Source organism: Rana temporaria, chromosome 2, assembly GCF_905171775.1.
Source record: "Rana temporaria chromosome 2, aRanTem1.1, whole genome shotgun sequence".
In the NCBI taxonomy this organism is placed as follows: Eukaryota; Metazoa; Chordata; class Amphibia; order Anura; family Ranidae; genus Rana; species Rana temporaria.
This window is the reverse complement of record NC_053490.1, coordinates 505,489,163-505,508,490: the sequence shown is the minus strand read 5'-3', so window position 1 is coordinate 505,508,490 and position 19,328 is coordinate 505,489,163. Positions and strand designations below refer to the sequence as shown.

Below are 19,328 nucleotides of genomic sequence, written 5' to 3'. Positions count from 1 at the left end.
TAGCTTCTGGGCATGCGCGGGTGAAAAAAACGTCGTTTTAAACGACGTTTTTGCTACACACGGTCAATTTCTGTGAAGTAAAAGTTGACGTTTTGAAAAACGACACATAAAATTGAAGCATGCTTCAATTTTTTTTGGTCGTTTTTTAGAAGACATAAAACGACGTTTTCCCCCACACACAGTCAATTAAAGTGACGTTTTTAAAAACGTCATTTTTTTTCATCACATAAAGTGATGGTGTGTACGCGGCATAAGGCTCCATGCACACAGAAGCTGATAAACTGCAGTTTATTTGCGTTTTGGCTTTTTTTTTTTTTAAAGCCCATAAACTGAACTCTAGGTTAGCCTATGTGCCCATGCACACCTGGGCGTTTTTTTTTTAGTGTTAATGAGCTTTGGTGTTTATTGGCTTTTTTCTGAACGCCCAAAATTTGCGTTCAAAGTGCCAGCGTTTTTTAATCCATTGAAAAAAAAAAAAGCTACACTGAAAAGCGCTGATTAAAGCTATTGCAAAAACGCTAAAAAACGTTGAAAGGCTCCTTGCAAAGCTACTGGCGTTTTTTTTATAGCTTTTATCAGCTTCAGTGTGCATGGAGCCTAAAAAAACGCCCATGTTTGCATGGGCACATAGGCTAACAGAGTTCAGTTTATAGGCTTTATAAAAAAAAAGCCCAAAACGCCAATAAACTGCAGTTCATCAGCTTCAGTGTGCATGGAGCCTTAAAGTTTTAGGCTGGGTTCACACTATTACACTACTTTCATCCTACTTTGCTCTGCTACATCGGTCCTACATTTATCCTACATTGGTCCTACATCCATCCTACTTTCATGAACAGGATACTACTTTGGTCCGACTTCAATGATATTCAATGGGCTGAAGTAGGATCAATGTAGGACCAAAAGTAGTACAGGGAGCATTTTCAAAGTCGGACCGACTTGTGTAGGACCAGTTAAGACGGCTCTCATAGGGAAACATTGATTTTCACACGTCATGCTACATGAGGCTCCCAATGTAGGACCGTTTGTCGGACAAGTGTGAACCCAGCCTTAAAGTTTAAATTAGTGCCACAATTAGAAAAACAGACACCTCACACCTATCTTGATTATATTTGATTCAAGGAACAATATCCAGATTATAACATGAAAGTCTCTGGTGATCTTCATATGCGGTGGATGATTCAAGCTGCGATATTCCATATGCAGCGATTCTCAAAGGAAATTAAAATACATCATCATTGCACAGATATATTAGACTGAAGATAAATGAAATACGGGTTTGAATAGTTACACTTACAGGCTCCATGCACACTGAAGCTGATAAACTGCAGTTTATTGGCGTTTTGGCTTTTTTTTTTTTTTAAAGCCCATGAACTGAACTCTATGTTAGCCTATGTGCCCATGCACACCTGGGCGTTTTTTAGTGTTAATGAGCTTTGGAGTTTATTGGATTTTTTCTGAACGCCCAAAATTTGCGTTCAAAGTTCAGTTTTTCAGCGGGAAAAAACGCAAAACGCTCAAAAACGTTTTTTTTTATCCATTGAAAAAGATACACTGAAAAACACTGATTAAAGCTTTTGCAAAAACGCTATAAAACGCTGAATGGCTCCCTGCAAAGCTACTGACGTTTTTTTAATAGCTTTTTTTAGCTTCAGTGTGCATGGAGCCACATAGTCCATAAGTCATACCAGTATAGAGCGGTCAGTTGCATACAGCAGGATCCTCCTCACTCCACATCCAGCACAATCAAGCACTGTGGATGACGTCACTGGCTCCTCCCGACACGTTGCGTCACTAGACACGTGACTTTCTCAAAGTGAATTGATACCCAACATGTCACGCTTCAAATGTGTCTGCTCATGGAATGGCAACAAACTTTTACCCTTAATCTCCATAGGCGATATTTAAAAATGTCTACAGGTTACCAATTTTGAGTTAGAGAATGTCTAGGGCTAGAATTATTGCTCTCACCCCAACGATCATGGCGATCTCTCACATGTGTGGTTTTTACACTATTTTCATATGCGGGCGCTACTTTACATATGAGTTTGCTTCTGCACGTGAGCTCGCTGGGACGGGGCGCTTTAAAAAAAATGTTTTTCTTATTTATTTTACTTATTTATTTTTATTTTATTTGGACACCGACCTTTAAAAAAATAATTTGGGTCACTTTTATTCCTATTACCAGGAATGTAAACATTCCTTGTAATAGAAAAAAGGCATGACAGGACCTCTTAAACATGAGATCTAAGGTCAAAGACCTCAAATTTCATATGTACACTAAAATACAATAAAAAAATTCTCCTTGAGCCCTGGTTCACACTGGGTACGATTTGGAACGATTTGAGATGCGATTTGACATGTCAAATCGCATCTCAAATCGGCGGCAATTGTCGGCAATGGCACTGTCCTAATCAGTGCGACGCCGCATCTGCGATTTCAAAAAGTAGTTCCTGTACTACTTTTTGCGATTTCGGGCCGCGATTTACATTAAATTGCGGCCGAAATCGTGGCAAATCGCGGCCGCGAAATCGCGGTAAAACCGCGCATTTTACCGCGATTTTGAATTCGCAGCAGTGTGAACCTAGGCTTAAGAGCATTGGACGGAAGTGACGTTTGACGTTGCTTCCGCCAGTCAATGCTATGGAGCCGTGTAGGGGCCATCTTCCCCTCACTCGGCAGCCAGCCAAACAGGGGAGAGGACATGATTATCTCAGCCGCTCCCGTAAGCATTATAAAAGTGATCTCCATTTTTTATCTGAAAGCGGCCCGGCCGCTAAAGAAGAGGATACTATAGCCATCTTCTGCCATAACAATGGTAGTCTCCTTCAAACAGCCGGCGCATAATGACAGCGGGCAGTCCGCAAGTGGTTAAAGGAGTTGTAAAAGCAGTTTTTTTTTATTTTTTTATCTTAAAGCAATATACATAAAAAAAAAAAAAAAAAAAACTTGTGTAGCAGCCTCCCCAGCCCCATCTCTCTCCAGCGATGTTTACAAATGTCCAAGCTGTCTGGGACACTCCTCCCAATTGGCAAAGACACAGCAGCAGCGCCGTTGGCTCCCGCGGCTGTCAAACTCAGTCAGCCAATCAGGGGAGAGAGAGGGGTCAGGGCTCCGTAATGGAAAGGACACACGGGGCTGTGACTCGGCTCTAGTGCCCTTATAGGAAGCTGCTGACTGTGGGGGCACTTAATAGGGAGGGGCCAGGAGCATCTGTCATGGATTTGCCACCCGATGCAGGGGTCACCTAAGGGTTAACAAATAGGACAGAGTAACTTCAGTAATTGGTGTCAATCACTGCCTTAAACACCTCAGCCGCACAGACTCTTTGCTGTCTGATCTGCAGCTGGTACCTGTGAAATCCTGTTCCTGATCCGATGCCTGTATTTGACCCAGCTTGCTGGGACTAGGTTTGCTTTCTGTTATCCTGACCCCGGCTTGCCTTATTGACTACAAATACCGCTCTACTGCCTGACATCCTGTTGCAGAACCTTGCCTGCATCCTCACCATTTTCTGCCTGTCGTTTATGTTACCAAAGCCGCTTGTCTGACTATGCTTCCATTGTCTCCTCAGTCATGCACATACATGCTTTCTGTTGCCGTCTGCATCAGCTGAACTGACTACACCTGCCGGTCTACCCTGGTGACACATCCACTGCATGGAAGACGATCCAGGCCCCCATACACCGCTAGGCTCTTGCGGCCACTGTTGCAACATTGGTGGCCCTTGAACTGGGGTTGTAAGCAAGGCCTTCCCACTGCACGTCAGGCTCACCCATCAGGTACATGACAGCAGCAAAGAGGGGCCCAAGAAGAGGAGGATCCGGGCTGCTCTGTGCAAAACCAACTGCACAGAAGTGGCAAGTATAACAAGCATGTTTGTTATTGTTTGAACGAGACTTCACAATCACTGTTGTGGGCCTTATACACACACACACACTATTTATACACTATTTATTACATACACTATTTATACAGGATCTTGCTGGCAGAGTAAAAAGTGGTCCGTACTGCATTTCAACTCAGACACAAGTGTTTATGTCCTTATTAACATACATTCTACGTAACTGCCGCTGATTTGCACACAGTCGGCCCTAAATACTGTATATATCGGCGTATAACATACTTTTTTACCCTGAAAATATAGGGTAAACCAACCAACAGGGGACGGGGTATTGGGCCGGCCGCCCCGCCTCTCCTGGCCATGGGACAGCACTGGCAGTAAACTTTGAAGTTCAGAAAACATTACTGCCAGTCCTGTGTCATATACCGCTCCTCCTGTGTTAACTCTCAATGTAAATCTAAGCCTCCGCATACCTTAATTAACGCCGCTCGCTGTGGCTGCTCTCCTCCTCCCGATCCGCCTCCTCCTCCTCGTGTGTAGCATTTGATTGGAGGAGGAGAGCGGTCATGTGACCGTCAAGGAAGGAGAGCAGTCACAAGACCAGGTCTACGAGAGAGAACGGCGTTAATTTAGATATTTTTAGAACTTTGCTTTACAATGAGAGTGACACAGGGGGAGCGGTGTATGAGAAGGGGCTGATAGTGTGAAGTTTTCTCAACTTTAGAGTATGCTGGCAGCGCTGTCCCTGTCCCAGCGCTGGGATTGCGCGGGGGGGGGGGGTCTTTATAATAAAAGGGGGCTGTGATGTTGTACAGGGGTATATTATGCCAGGGGGCTGTGTAAAGTTTTTTCCTGAAATTTCCCTCTTAAGTTAAGGTGCGTGTTATACGCCGATAAATACAGTAAGTCATTAATGTGGTGGTGGGCGCAGGATGAACCCTCTTCAGCAGTGTTAATTTTGACATCAAATTTAGTTTTAGTCTTTTGACTAAAATGCCATTTTAGTCAATTAACATCGAATAGGTTTAGTTAAATTGTAATGCGTTATTTAAGCATTTCTTTAGAATTAGAAAAAGTCATTATATACTCCTGGCTTACTGACTGACAGCAGGAGCCAATGTCGCTTCGCTCAGCCAATGATGAGGGAGAGTCTGGACAGCAGAGTCTCTCATGTAACATCGCTGGATCGGGATGGGGCTCAGTTAAATATTAAGGGGGCTGTGGGGGACTGCTGCACACAAACGTTTTTTTTTTTCTCTTCATGCATAGAATGCATGAAGAGAAAAAACCTTCTGCCTTAACAACCACTTTAAGTAAATCAACCCAAGTAAGTGAATATTGCTACACCAAAGAGGCAATGGGGTCGAGTTATTAAAAGACATACTGTGCATTTTTACTTGGACGGCAGAAATCAGCAGAGCTTCCCTTCAGATCTACAGCAAATACACTTGAAGTGCACAGTATATTCGAAATTGCCCTAAAGATAAGTAAATCAACATCAAACCGTAACTGGCAGGATTACCAGGTAAGAATAAAAAAAAAAAGCCTGAAAAAAATAAAAAATAAAAAAATTCCACCACATTTTGACCTATTGCACACTGGATGTTTTTTCTGCTGCTCCTAAGGGAGTTTGGTATTTTTCCCGGCCTCTAAATGCCCCTTCATGTTAGCCTGTGTGTCCATGCACATATAGGAGTTTAGAGGAGGTAGACACTATCAGTGCAATCAGGCGCAGCAGCATTTTAGCAGAAAAATTAACTGACAAAACGAATCACCTTTGTTAACACTAGGCACGTTTAGCACTTGAGCATTAATTATTCAAGTATTATTATTTAAATAATGTTCTGGCTAATGAAATTAAGGCCCAGGCGATTGACGCACCTAAATGTGTTACAGGCGTCAAGCATTTTTTCTGCCAAAACGCTGCTGCGAGGAGGAAAGGAGTCTAGTAGAGTTTGTAAACATGCCGTGTGCATGAGGCCTTAAAAGTTGTAAACCCTCAAGGTTTTTCACCTTAATGCATTCTGTGCATTAAAGGGGTTGTAAAGGTAATATTTTTTTTCCTAAATAGTTTACCTTAGTGCAGTCCTCCTTCACTTGCCTCATCCTTCAATTTTGCTTTTAAAATGTCCTTATTTCTTCTGAGAAATCCTCACTTCCTGTTCTTCTGTCTTTAACTCCACACAGTAATGTAAGGCTTTCTCCCTGGTGTGGAGAAAGCCTCTTGAGAGGGGAGGGGGCGAGCAGGACGGTCAGGACACTATCTACTTTGCAGATAGAGAAAGGAGCTGTGTGTCAGTGGGCATCCTGACACTCCTGCTCGCCCCCTCAAGAGGCTTTCTCCACACCAGGGAGAGAGCCTTGCATTAATGTGTGTAGTGACAGACAGAAGAACAGGAAGTGAGGATTTCTCAGAAGAAATAAGGACATTTAAAAGCAAAATTGAAGGATGAGGTAAGTGAAGGAGGACTGCACTAATGTAAAGGAAGCTATTTAGGGGGGGGGGGGGAATCTTTACAACCCCTTTAAGGTAAAACACCTTCTGCGCTGCAGCTGAGCTTACCCCCCACAGAGGCCCCCTTTTCTTAGCCCAAGCCGCTGTCTCAAGTCCTTATTGGAAATATTAATAGTAGCGGGGCAATTGGCTCCCTCTGCTGTCAAACAAATACAGTGAGACGGGGGCGGGGCCGAGTCCTGCAGTCTGCGTCAATGGACACAAAAGCAGGATTTAGAAGAGTGCCCACGCGGGTGCCTCCATGGAAAGTCTCGCCATAGGGGTACCCGGTGAAGAGGAGCCAGGAGTGCCACCGGGACACCCCAAAAAAGGAAGATCAGGGCCGCTCTGTGCAAAACCCGTGCACAGAGTAGGCAAGGGTAACATTATTTTACAAAAAAACAAACCTCAAAGCCCCTTTCACAATGCCGCGACTTGAAAGTCCCGCGATTTCAGGGAATGTCTGTGTAAACTTTGTCTATAGAACTCAACTTACATCAAAATCAGACCAAAGTAGTACAGGGACTACTTTGAAGTCAGTGCGACTTGAAGTCACACAGATATGGATGGTACTCATTGGAAAAAAAATGGGGTACGACTGGTCATGCGACTTTGCAGTCTCAAGTCGCACAAATGTGAAAGGGGCCTTACAATCATTTTAAGGATTAGTAAACTGCAAAATAATACATTTTTGTTTTGGGGTTTAGCATGTTGACAGTTGACTTGGAGGCACGTTTGTACACAAAATTTGCAGAGAAGAAACTAACTTTTGACATCAGACATTTTTTTAGACGCTCCCATTAAGTCTATGGGGCCAAAAATCCACACTTCTGCCATAAAGACGCTTATGCACTATTTTGAGCCTCACATGACAAGTGAATACGGGCTCATTTAGACCAGTGTTAACCCTTTGTAAAGTCATCCTTGGTTGGTATTTAACAGGTGGTGAGGTGCCGTATGACATCTACTTCCCGCCTGCTTTGACCCTTAAAAGCCTGCACCACAAATTTATGAATGGTGGGCAGATGCGTCACCAGATGCGAAAAACAAAAACCCAGTCAGTTTAAAATAGAAATGCAAGGTAGGTGTGTGTGTGTGTATATGTGTTTACATCCCCTTTAACTAGTGCTTCTTTAAAGCACCGATGGGAACTGATGAGCAGACTGTTAGGCCCCACTGACAGGCAACACTGGTGGGCAACAATGGTAGGCACTGATGGGTTCCCGATAGGCTGCCCCGATTAGCAGTGTAGATGTCCTCTGTGTGGATCGGTACTTATCGGCTCTCATCACGCGGGAAGAGGATTACTGATAACCGACAAATCCTGTTTACACCGTGCTTGGACACAGCTGGTCACATAGTAAAGAGCTGCTGTGATTGGTTCTTAAAGCGGAGGTTCCCGCCGATTTTTTTTTTTTTTAAAGCCAGCAGCTACAAATACTGCAGCTGTTGACTTTTAAAAAAATGGACACTTACCTGTCCAGCGCGCCCGCGATGTCAGCAGACGGGGCTGAGCAATCGCTCGGTCATCGGCTGCTTCCGCCGCCGTCCTGAGTAAGGGAATCAGGAAGTGAAGCCTTGCGGCTTCACTGCCCGGTTCCCAACTTAATATGTGCGAGTTTCGCGGCGCGCCGTCACTGGTCCCCGCTCTCTCCTGGGAACAGTGTTTCCCAGAAGACAGCGGGGGGGGGGGGTTGACGTAGGGGGGCCGGAATCGCGCAAGAGTCAGCCAGGAAGTGGTGCAAATACCTGTCTTAGACAGGTATCTGCACCCCCCTCCCCACTGAACGGTGCCAAATGTGACACCGGGGGGGGGGGTCAAAAAAGCGGAAGTTCACTTTTGGTGTGAACCTCCGCTTTAACCCTGAACACAGTTTACTGCCGATTCACGTTATACGATGCCACCCTCCAATCTGTGGCGCGGTCGTTAAGGGGCAGCGGTAAAACTGTGGCTCCCCTGCAGAGTTGTACGCCCCCCCCCCCAGTGTAAAGAAACCCCCAATAATGGAAATGACGAGATTCTTCATGTTTAGCGCAGTCGTGCTTTGCAGCGGAGTCACGTCTCACATCAAAAACGCATGGGTGTGAACAGGGGATAAAATTGTAAATAAAACATGATCCTGGGGGGTGACACAAGGCAGGATGTAGTAACCATGACATAGATATGAGGAGGTCGGGTCACCATGGAATATTGTGGTTGTGCACTTCCTCCCTGAGCCTGCAGAGAACGCTCTCTCTATGAGGTTTACACCTTTATTGTTAGATTTCTATAAATAAACAAACAAACCACATGAGCCCAGGGGGAGGTAGGCCGGGACCAAGTCCGACCGACATCCCCGCCTCCCAACGAGGCCTGCCTATCCCCCTGCAGGCCACACAGCAACCCGAGAACCCCGGGTAGGCCGCAGCCATGCCTCGGTGTAGCGTACCCTCCACTGCACTCCTCCATCGCCACCACGCAGTCCTCCAGCTCACCTGGTAAGCTTTCCCTCCTCCTGGATCTCCTTGAATTTATTCACCACGAAGGAGCGGAAGATCTGCTCTATGTTGGTCGCCATGGCTCCCGAAACCTCCTCCTCTCCCCAGTCCAGGGGACTCTCCGACACACTTGACGCGCCGACGTGCGCGGGCACGATAGGCGAAAGCACACGAGGCGCGCGCGTGCGTGCACGGCCTCCCTCCCTCTCTCTCGCTGTCTCTTTCCTGTCCCGGTTTTACTTCGCCTTTACCGCATTTTAGAAAGGCTTCCTCAGCTACCCCGGGGCAGCTAGAACTGTCCGTGAGGGAGAGTTGGCGACGCTGCCGTTGTCACCCCATTAGGTGACAGGAATACGTCATCCTCCTGAGAGAAACGGGGACACCGTGGGGTGGAGATATCACCGCGGAGGGGCGTGGTCTGCGCGTCCCCTTACCAGTGCCGCGAGCTGGGAGGCTGTGGGCGGGGATTCGCTGTGAAGGGGCGTGGTTTGCGCGTTCTCCACACTTGGTGCTAAAAAAACAGGGAGATCGTGGGCGGGGAAATAACTGGGAGGGGGTGTGGCTTGCGCGACCCTACAATGGCAAAGATAACGGGGGCGCGCAAGTGTTCTTATCTGTGAGAGAAATGTTGTAAAGAGAACCAGTAATAAAGTTTAATTTATGGACATCACAAAGCAGACCAAACACATATAACTACCCATTTACCTTCCCACCAAAGCATAGTCTGGGGCCCTGCTGCTCATGTAGTGCTTACACCAATAAAGACATGGTTCTCCTTATCCAAAAACCCGCCTATGCCGATAAGGGACCGTCTGTAGGTAAAAACAAGGGCCCAAATTCAAGAGGCTATTGCGCCCGCGCAACCATAGGTTGCGCAGCGCAATAGCTGTTTTGCTCCCGCGTAGCGAATGCCCCTGATTCAGGAACATCGCTACGCGGACTGCAGCCTAGGATATGACAGACATAAGCCTCCTTATGACTTCATATCTCAGGCTGCATTCTTGCGTTGGCCGCTAGGGGGCACGGCCATTGTGATCGGCGTATAGTATGCAAATTGCATACTACCACCGATTCACAAAAGTTGCGCGGGCCCTGCGCACGCAAGGTACGGAGTTTCCGTACGGCGACTTTAGCGTAAGGCTGCTCCTACTCATAGTAGGCGCAGCCAATGCTAAAGTATAGCTGCGCTTCCCGCTCGTGAAATTTAAATTTCACGTCGTTTACGTAAGTGATTCGTGAATGGCGCTGGACGCCATTCACGTTCACTTAGAAGCAAATGACGTCCTTGCGACGTCATTTGCCGCAATGCACGTTGGGAAAGTTTCCCGACGGAGCATGCGCTGTTCGCTCGGCGCGGGAGCGCGCCTAATTTAAATGATTAGGCGGGATCATTTACATTAGGCGCCCTTACGCAGGGCAAATTAGCATAGCGCCCGCGCAATTTACGGAGCTACTGCTCCGTGAATCGCGGGCAAATCGAAATATTTGCGTGGGCGCAGAGCAAAAATCGTTGCCCTTTGCCCACGCAAATATTGCGCGGATCTACCTGAATCTGGGCCAAGCTGTGCAGCTCTGACTAAAGTTGACTAAAGCCCTTGCTATAGGTGTAGGCCATTTACTGTACATACCTCATGAAGCCTGACTAGAAAACTCTTAGAACCCTTTCACACTAGAGCGGTTTGCAGGCGCTATTGCGCTAAAAAAAGTGCCTGCAAACCTACCCTAAACAGCTGCTGCTGTGTCTCCAGTGTGAAAACCCCGAGGGCTTTCACACTGGAGCGGTGCGCTAGCAGGACGGTGTGTATACCGCTCCTCCACTGCTCCTGCCCAATGGGACACCGCGGCTATACCGCCAGCAATGCGCCTCTGCAAAGGCGCTTTGCGGTGGTTTTTAGCTCATTCTCAGCCGAATAACGCTGCAAAATTGGTGGTAAAGTGTCGATAAAAATGGCGGCGCTTTAACCGCGACTCACCTCCCGCCCCAGTGTGAAAGGGGCCTTAGGCTGTTGCTAAGGACATTGCTAAAAAAAAAAAACACCTAGCTCTTGCTCATTGCAGTAAGGTGTAATTATTCTGACAGATTGCTTGCCATCGCTTTTATGCTTGGTGGAGTAGATTAAGGAACTTCGCTCATGTTTTTTGGTTTTATTATAGGCTTTTTTGAGGCAACTATGTCTGTATCCCCTGTCCCGCAGTCTAGAGTATAATTCTCGAGCTGCTTTACCAAAGTCTCATTGATGCAGTTCCTTCGTATGCGTAGGTACTGGCTATACGGTATACTTTTTGTCAGTGGGGCTGGATAGGAGCTTGTCGCATGCAAAAGGGTATTTCCCGCTGAGGGTTTCCAAAACAAGGATAAGCCGTGGAGCCATCCTGATTAATGAATATTTCCAAGTCTTTTTACCAGAAAAGAGACAGGAAGTGGGCTGTATAAGGTATTTACTGGCAGAAAAAAATGTTTTACTATCCAAAAGTAGAAACAACAAGGGCGGAAGATTTAATAGATGGAAAGTTGAAAAAATGACTAAAGATCTGCTTTAATGACACTGGCTGGGAAGGGGTTAACATCAGGGGCGATCAAAGGGTTAACCGTGTGCTAGCCTATGGTTTTTTAAACTCTGAGAGCCGCTGGGCTCCCGCTGTGAGTTATCAAAGCGGGAGCGATGCGTGCCCCATTCCCAGAAGAGCGAGCTCACGTACTGTGTGTATATATATATATATATATATGTATATATATATATATATATCTATACACACGTGACTCAGAGTACAGGTGCCTCCATGGACCTGAAGTAGGTAATGCACAATCTGTTTTGTAGTGCCATTCTTTTAAATGGCACCCCAACATAATACTACTGTAGTGGGCAACACACCCACATTGCAGCACACCACAATGCTCCATTAACAAGAAGGGTCATATCTGTTTTTCCTCGCATTTTGGTGTGCTTCCAGACTAATTAAAATGAATGGTTTGAATGCAAGGTAATGCTTTGCTTTAACCCCTATAGTGTGACTGTGCCCTCAGTGTACAATAAACAGCTCCACATGGAAAATTTCATCATCAATGGAATCCCATCAGAACTAGGTAATTTATTCTATCCAGATACTGCTTGCAGAACTTAGCAGCTTTAGAAAAGTTTATTGAAGGTCCTCTTGCTGGTCCCTTCACACATTAATAAGTTTGTTCCTACTTCTTTGCCTGCTTGTTTCAGGGGTTTTGGGGAGCCAGGCATCCATCTCCACATATGGTGGACATGTCCCTTAGTACGCACATTCAGGGCTGACGTATTTTGGATGATTTCTTGACTTTTTCATGCATCACTATCCCCAGAGCCCACAGTGGCGGTAGTAAACACTTCTTGGTGGCTTATAATAAAAATTACCTGTAGGTACATGGAACATCTCCTAAACATGCACCATTTAGGAGATATTCACTTTTTCTGGTCACATCACTGGCGCATGAGCACTGCGCTCTGAAGCAATAGCATACTGAGCATGCCGTCCCTTCAGAGCGTGTGTGGGCGGGGCTTACTCACCCTGCGCACAGGGGTACCTCTTCACCTGTACGCTCTCACCAATGCCTGGGACCAGGCAGGGCCGCATTAATGTAAAAGTCAACATTAAGTGAGAGGCGTGGCCTGGATAGGCATGGTGTGAGGAGCACAGGTCAGGAGCTCTACTCGAGAACAATCTTTTTCTATAATTCTGTGGCTTTCCTGCTTCTCTTCTGCATACTGCGCACTACCTGGTTTCTCCCTCTAGCTGGCACATCATGTCTCCACCGAAGAAGGTGACAGATACCATCTCAAAGCTGGACAAATTCAGGCCCAGGGAGAAGGACGCTCCAGGGCAAAATGGCACCTCCACGCCTTCTACCAGTGATCGAGCTAGTGCTGATACCGCAAAGATCCTGGAGGCAATATTTAACTGCCCAGGCACCCTGACATAGAGGAGGAGAATATTTCCTTTATTAGGTAAGCCCTCCAGAAACTGAGAGAGTGGGTTACAGAGGTGGAGAACTGGCCCAGCCATGTGGAGGATGACCTGCCGCCATTGCAGGTCACCACTGAGAGACTTCAACATCAACTACATGCAAAAACAGGACAACATGGAGAAAGTCAACATTAAAGTGGATGTAAACCCTCCATACACCCAGTGAAGTGAACAGCCTCAGATGATACACAGAGGTGAACCAAATCTCCCTACATAGGTTTTATATGTATATCTGCTTTACATTTATATACTGTTTAGAAAGTATAGATCGTGTTAGGAAATCTTCTCTTCCTGGTTAACACAGAGTGTGATGTCTGGGCATACAGCCAAGATTGCTAAAATTGCTGATTGAAGGAAAGGCACACCCCCCCTCTCCACATAGGCAGAGACTCTAAGGGGTGTTTTGTAACAGGGCCAGCTCCCTGCTAATATATTTTAGCAACCTCCCCTGGCAGAAATTTCAGGCTGCTTTTATCTGATGTGCCTGAGAATTTGTCAGGAGTTATCAGGCTGATAACAGAGGAACGGGTCAGGAGAGAGCTATGGGACTTAGCTCTTGTTCAGGAGAAATATCAAGACTCATCTCTTTTGATACCAAAGGAGACAGGAACAACAAGCGCCCAGAGGCGATTAAGTTCGCATGTGTTGCGCTATATAAGTTTTCATTCATTCATTCAAAACAAAATACTGCAGATATATGTGCCCAGTTCAAATTTCATGAATTGGGTTTACATCTACTTTAAGGATCGGGCCTATTTTTCAGACTCATGGGGCCGGATTCAGAAAGCACTTACGCCGACGTAAGCATCCGTAAGTGCATGGATGCGAAGTCGTATCTCTGTGCCTGATTCTTGAAATAAGATACGCCTGAATTTTGGCTCCATCCGACCGACGTAAGTCTCCTACGCCGTCGTATCTTGGGCGCATATTTACGCTGGCCGCAAGGGGCGCTTCCATTGATTTCCGCGTCGAATATGTAAATGACCTAGATACGCCGATTCACAAACGTACTTGCGCCCGTCGCTGTAATCTACGCCGTTTACGTAAGGCGTACATCCGGCGTAAAGTTTTCCACATATAGGAGACGCAACCCATGCAAAGGTATGGACGTCGGAATAGCCGTTGTATTTTACGTCGTTTAGGTAGTACTACGTGAATAGGGCTGGGCGTAGGTTAATTTCAGTGATTCGACGTATCTTAGGCGTTAGGTCTGACGTGATTCTGAGCATGTGCACTGGGAAGCGTCCACGGGACGGCGCAAGCGCCGTTTGGCCATTCATTTGCATGGGGTCACGGTTCATTTAAATGGATCACGCCCACTTCCTTCCTACTTTGAATTAGGCGGGCTTACGCCGGCCAATTTACGTTATGCCGGTGCAACATTGGGAGCGAGTGCTTTGTGAATACTGTTCTTGCCTCACTGAGTTACGTCGGCGTAGCGCATATGAGATGCGCTACGCCGGTATAAAAATGCGCCGAGCTACGTGAATCCGGCCCTGTGTTTAAAAGTTAAAATAATTATTTTTTTTTTGCTAGAAACTTACATAGAACCCCCAAACATATATATATATTTTCTAACACCGCAGAAGTCATACACACGCACTGTTTTTGGGAAAAAATAAAAAATTTTAATAAAAAAATAAGACAACAGTAAAATTAGCCTAATTTTTTTTTATATTGTGAAAGATAATGTTGCGCAGAGTAAATTGATAACCAACATGTCACGCTTCAAAATTGCGCCCGCTCGTGGAATGGCGACAAACTTTTACCCTTAAAAATCTCCATAGGCGACATTTAAACATTTCTACAGGTTACCAGTTTTGAGTTACAGAGGAGGTCTAGGGCTAGAATTTTTGCTCTTGCTCTAACGATTGCGGCGATCTCTCACATGTGTGGTTTGAACACCCTCTCATATGCGGGCTCTACTCACGTAACGCATTCGCTTCTGCATGCAAGATAAAAAGGTGGTCGTTGCTACTTTACGTCACGCTGTATTTGTTCAGCAGTCTTACAAGCACACTTTTTTTGAAAAAAAAATACACTTTTTTTAATTAAAAAATAAGACAACAGAACCGTTTCTATGTGAAACTTAATGTTCAATGGGCCAGATTCACAGAGGAAATACGCCGGAGTATCTACTGATACTCTGGCGTATTTTCAAATTTGCCGCGTCGTATCTTTATTTGTAATTCACAAAAAAGATACGACGGCTTTTGGCTAAGATCCGACAGGCGTACGGCTTCGTACACCTTCGGATCCTAGGTGTAATTTTCCGGCGGCCGCTGGGTGGAGTTTGCATCGTTTTCCAGCGTCGGGTATGCAAATTAGATGATTACGGCGATCCACGAAGATACGCGTGTTCGTCGCAATCTCTTACGTCGTCGCTAGTCGATTTTTCCCGTCGCAAACTTAGGCCTGCTTTTCGTTTCCAATATTTTTTATCACGTTTTCAAGGGAAAAAAAATGAGGAGAGGGGTATACAAAAAAAATTGGGGGTGGGGGGGGGGGGAAGAAAAGCACTCGCAGTCAGCATCTGGAGGGCCATTAAACAGATACAAATTATTGCAAGTATACACATAACATTTACATATCTTATGTCTATGAGCACTCCCTCTAGGGCCATCCCTAAACAGGGACAACCGTCAACTTAGCACAGGATAGCCCAATTGGAGCGCTATCTAGGCCCGGAGGGCCAACATACAATAGCCAACTACAGCTGAATTGGTATCATAACAATAGTAGAACAGAGAAGAAGGAAGAAAGAGAGATAGGAGAGGAGGAAAGAAAAGAGAGCGAGAGAGAGAAAAAAGGATGGTGCATCCCCACCTAATCCAAAAAGGGGAAAGCCCTAGCATTGATTCGGATCAATGTACATTTGTGAGGTAAGCGATCCAGGGATCCCACACCTTGTCAAAAACCTTGACTTTATCATTCAGAATGGCTGACAACCTCTCGTTCACCATAATCCGGCGCCATCTTAGGCTGAGGGGATTGCTGCTGGGCCTGTGAGCGCGTCTTGTGGGAATGCTGGGAGGGTCGGCGCTGATTATACTTGTTGCCGGCGGTCCTCCGCTGCATGGTCCGGTCCCGAGGTGTGGGGTGTGCTGGCTGGGGATCGATCCGCCCGTCTAAGTGCTTATTTTAGCTAAAAGGGCCACGGCTGTGCGGAGCTCGATCAGCACATGACCGTCCTCGGTGCCGCACGCATGCCCAAGTACTTAGGCCTGCTTTTTCATGGCTTATCTTTAGAACAGCCATGTTAAAGTATGGCCGTCGTTCCCGCGTCGAATTTCTAATTTTTTTTTTTTTTGCGTAAGACGTCCGGGAATACGAAACGACGTAACGCACGTCGCCGTTCAAAAAATACGTTGGGGCTAAGCACGTCGGGAAATTTTCACACGGAGCATGCGCAGAACATTCGGCGCGGGAACGCGCCTAATTTAAAGGTAAAGCAAAGTACAAAGTAACAATAATGCTGCTTTCACACTGGAGCGGGGGGGGGTTAGAGGTCAATCGCCGCTAATTTTAGCGGTGCTTTACCGCTGTTATAGCGGTGCTTTTTGGCCGCTAGCGGGCCACTTTTAATCAATGCTAGCAGACAAACAAAGCACCAAATCACTTTGCAAGGCGCTTCGACAGCGGTGCACATTGATTTCAATGGCAGGGGCGGTGGAGGAGCGGTGCATTATACTTTATTGACCTTCAGACTTTAGGAGGGTCAGATTGTGGCCAGCAGGGGCAGAAAATGTCACAGGCCCAGCACCAGTGAGAATAAATATGGCCTCAGGTTTGGTGGTCAATAGGAGGAGGAGTTTCCCCCTATTAGTAGGAGAAATAGTATTCCATCATTGGTATCAGTGTAAGATACAGTGCCCCATTGTTGGTGTCAGTGGGAGGAATAGTGTCGTATAAAGGCTAGCAAAGGGCCACATCTGGCCCTCGGGCCACAGTTTGGAGACCCCTGGTATAGTGTATGGCCAGCATAAGCATGTAAAAAGAAAAATTGTGAAAAAGACACAAATAACGCAAAATTATACATGATATTGAAAAACAAATATTTAACGCATTTGATAAATAATGCATGTTTTTTTTAGTGAATTACTACTTTTGAGATAAATACTTATTTTTACTCAGAAATGTATGCCGCATTTATCGCCTAGTGAATTTACCCCATTTTGATGAAATAACTCATGCTTTATTTTTGTAGCGTTTTTTTTTTTGGAAATTGCAATAAAAAATTTTAAATTTAAAAACCCTATGAGCTATTTTATCTCAGATTTGAAAAAGGAAAAAAAATAACTTTTTGTGAATTGAGCCCACTGTCCCTTGTCCTACACACCTGAACAGGTGCTCGTGTTGCATTAGGAGGGACATGTAGAGCATATGCCCACTCCACCAGTCAGTGTACCTCTGTTACCTCACTCCCGGTAACAGAATGGGGTCTCACAGGTCACATAGCACGGACCTCATATGTGCTCAACTCTTGCCTCTCTGTACCTAGTGATTAGGCCATAGATCTCCGTAACGCGAATCCACACCCGGTGGCTGGCAGAGATGGCACGCTAGCGAGGGTGCCGTAGAAAAACGGACCCCTCACTACCGGAGTACCTGTCATCTTACCAGGTATCACACCAAAGACTAGTTGCAGTTTAACCTTTTGTTGTTACAATGTTACAAGTACCCCTAGTGTGCTTTTGTAGACTGAGACCCCTTAACCACTTAAGGACCGGACCAATATGCAGCTAAATGACCCAAGGGGTTTTTACAATTCGGCACTGCGTCGCTTTAACAGACAATTGCGCGGTCGTGCGACGTGGCTCCCAAACAAAATTTGCGTCCTTTTTTCCCCACAAATAGAGATTTCTTTTGGTGGTATTTGATCACTTCTGCGGTTTTTATTTTTTGCGCTATAAACAAAAATAGAGCGACAATTTTGAAAAAAATGCAATATTTTTTACTTTTTGCTATAATAAATATCCCCCAAAAACATATCTAAAAAAATTGTTTTTCCTCAGTTTAGGCCGATACGTATTCGTCTACCTATTTTTTGTAAAAAAAATCGCAATAAGTGTTTATCGATTGGTTTGCGCAAAATTTATAGCGTTTACAAAATAGGGGATAGTTTTATTCCATTTTTTTCTTTTTTTTTTTTTTTACTACTAATGGCGGCGATCAGCGATTTTTTTCGTGACTGCGACATTATGGCGGACACTTCGGACAATTTTGACACATTTTTGGGACCATTGTCATTTTCACAGCAAAAAATGCATTTAAATTGCATTCTTTATTGTGAAAATGACAGTTGCAGTTTGGGAGTTAACCACAAGGGGGCGCTGAACGTGCTAGGCTTCACCTAGTGTGTGTTTACAACAGTAGGGGGGTGTGGCTGTAGGACTGACGTCATCGATTGTGTCTCCCCTATAAAGGGGATGACACGATCGATGCGCCGCCACAGTGAAGCACGGGGAAGCCGTGTTTACATACGGCTCTCCCCGTTCTTCAGCTCCGACGGAGCGGCTATAAACGAATAGCCGCGCCGTCGTCCCGGATCGCTCCCCGAGGGGATCCGACCGCCGCATGTAGCGGGGGGGGGTCCCGATCGGACCCCCGACCCACGTCTAGGCAGGCACGTACAGGTACGTTGATGTGCCTGTCCGTGCCATTCTGCCGACGTATATCTACATGCGGCGATCGGGAAGTGGTTAATAAGTGCCTCACATGTACCCCTTTGAGTAACTTCAGACCAGGCTTTACTAAACTTTTTTTTTTTTTTTTTAACAAGAGAAGGCTTTACTAAACTTTACTAAAAGTTCCGCATGGCATACATAACATGACAAAACGTGCTTTTCCTAACTAACTCCAATAGCAGCTGCCCCAGGGTACCTGAACAGGTAAAGTCCTTAAAGGTCCTGCAAGGTTCCTGTTCTTAGCATGCTACCCCACGCTCCCTTGGGACCCAAACTTCTGCCTTTTTTTATATGACAGGATTCGCAGGCTGGACCCCAAAAAAGCCTGCGAATCTGAGCAGGGAATGTAAAGAAGTATTAACCCCTTCCCCCTAGCCTGGGCAGCCACACAAGCCTAGCTAAAATGAATACAGTAAGTAACCTGCCTACAAATGAATTGGCTGTCTGTTTGCACCTGATTGCCCTCCGATCTGCCTAGACAGATGGATACCTTTCTGTTTTATTGAGCAGAAAGGATCAGATTGGTGGTAGGTGGATGTAAACAGACACAAGTTTGTTTACAGTGCCAGTCCATAGGGATACATAGACCATCAAATCAGGTCTGTTTAAAGAACTGACAGGAGGAACCTGATCGGATCGCCCATGTGAAAGGGGCCAACCTTTGCATGCTGAGTCATTTAGGTGAGAAAGGGGCAGTGCCACCAGGTGATGTAGCCGGGTGGCCTGCCCCTTAGCTTTTTAAAGTGGAGCTCCACCCTAAAGTGGAACTTCCAATCATCGGATTACACCCCCCCCCCCTCCGGTGCCGCAATTGCCACCTTTTCGGGGGGGAAGG

The 19,328-nt window shown here is 45.9% G+C and overlaps 1 protein-coding gene across 17 annotated transcripts in view; it reads right to left on the bottom strand.

The window, feature by feature from the left end:
- The window catches only part of SON (SON DNA and RNA binding protein), a 182,819-nt gene extending 173,570 nt beyond the window's left edge, over positions 1–9,249 (bottom strand). For 13 of the 17 annotated variants that reach the window (XR_005747146.1, XR_005747145.1, XR_005747147.1 and 10 more), the window contains exon 1: positions 8,811–9,249. Coding sequence is in view for 12 of the 17 variants with exons in the window: in XM_040338922.1 (XP_040194856.1) it covers positions 8,811–8,893 (83 nt within the window). In the remaining 5 variants the exon portion in view is untranslated. The remainder of the gene's footprint in view (positions 1–8,810) is intronic. The other 4 variants (XR_005747144.1, XM_040338919.1, XM_040338921.1 and 1 more) reach the window with 1 other exon arrangement.
- Positions 9,250–19,328: the final 10,079 nt, after the last annotated feature.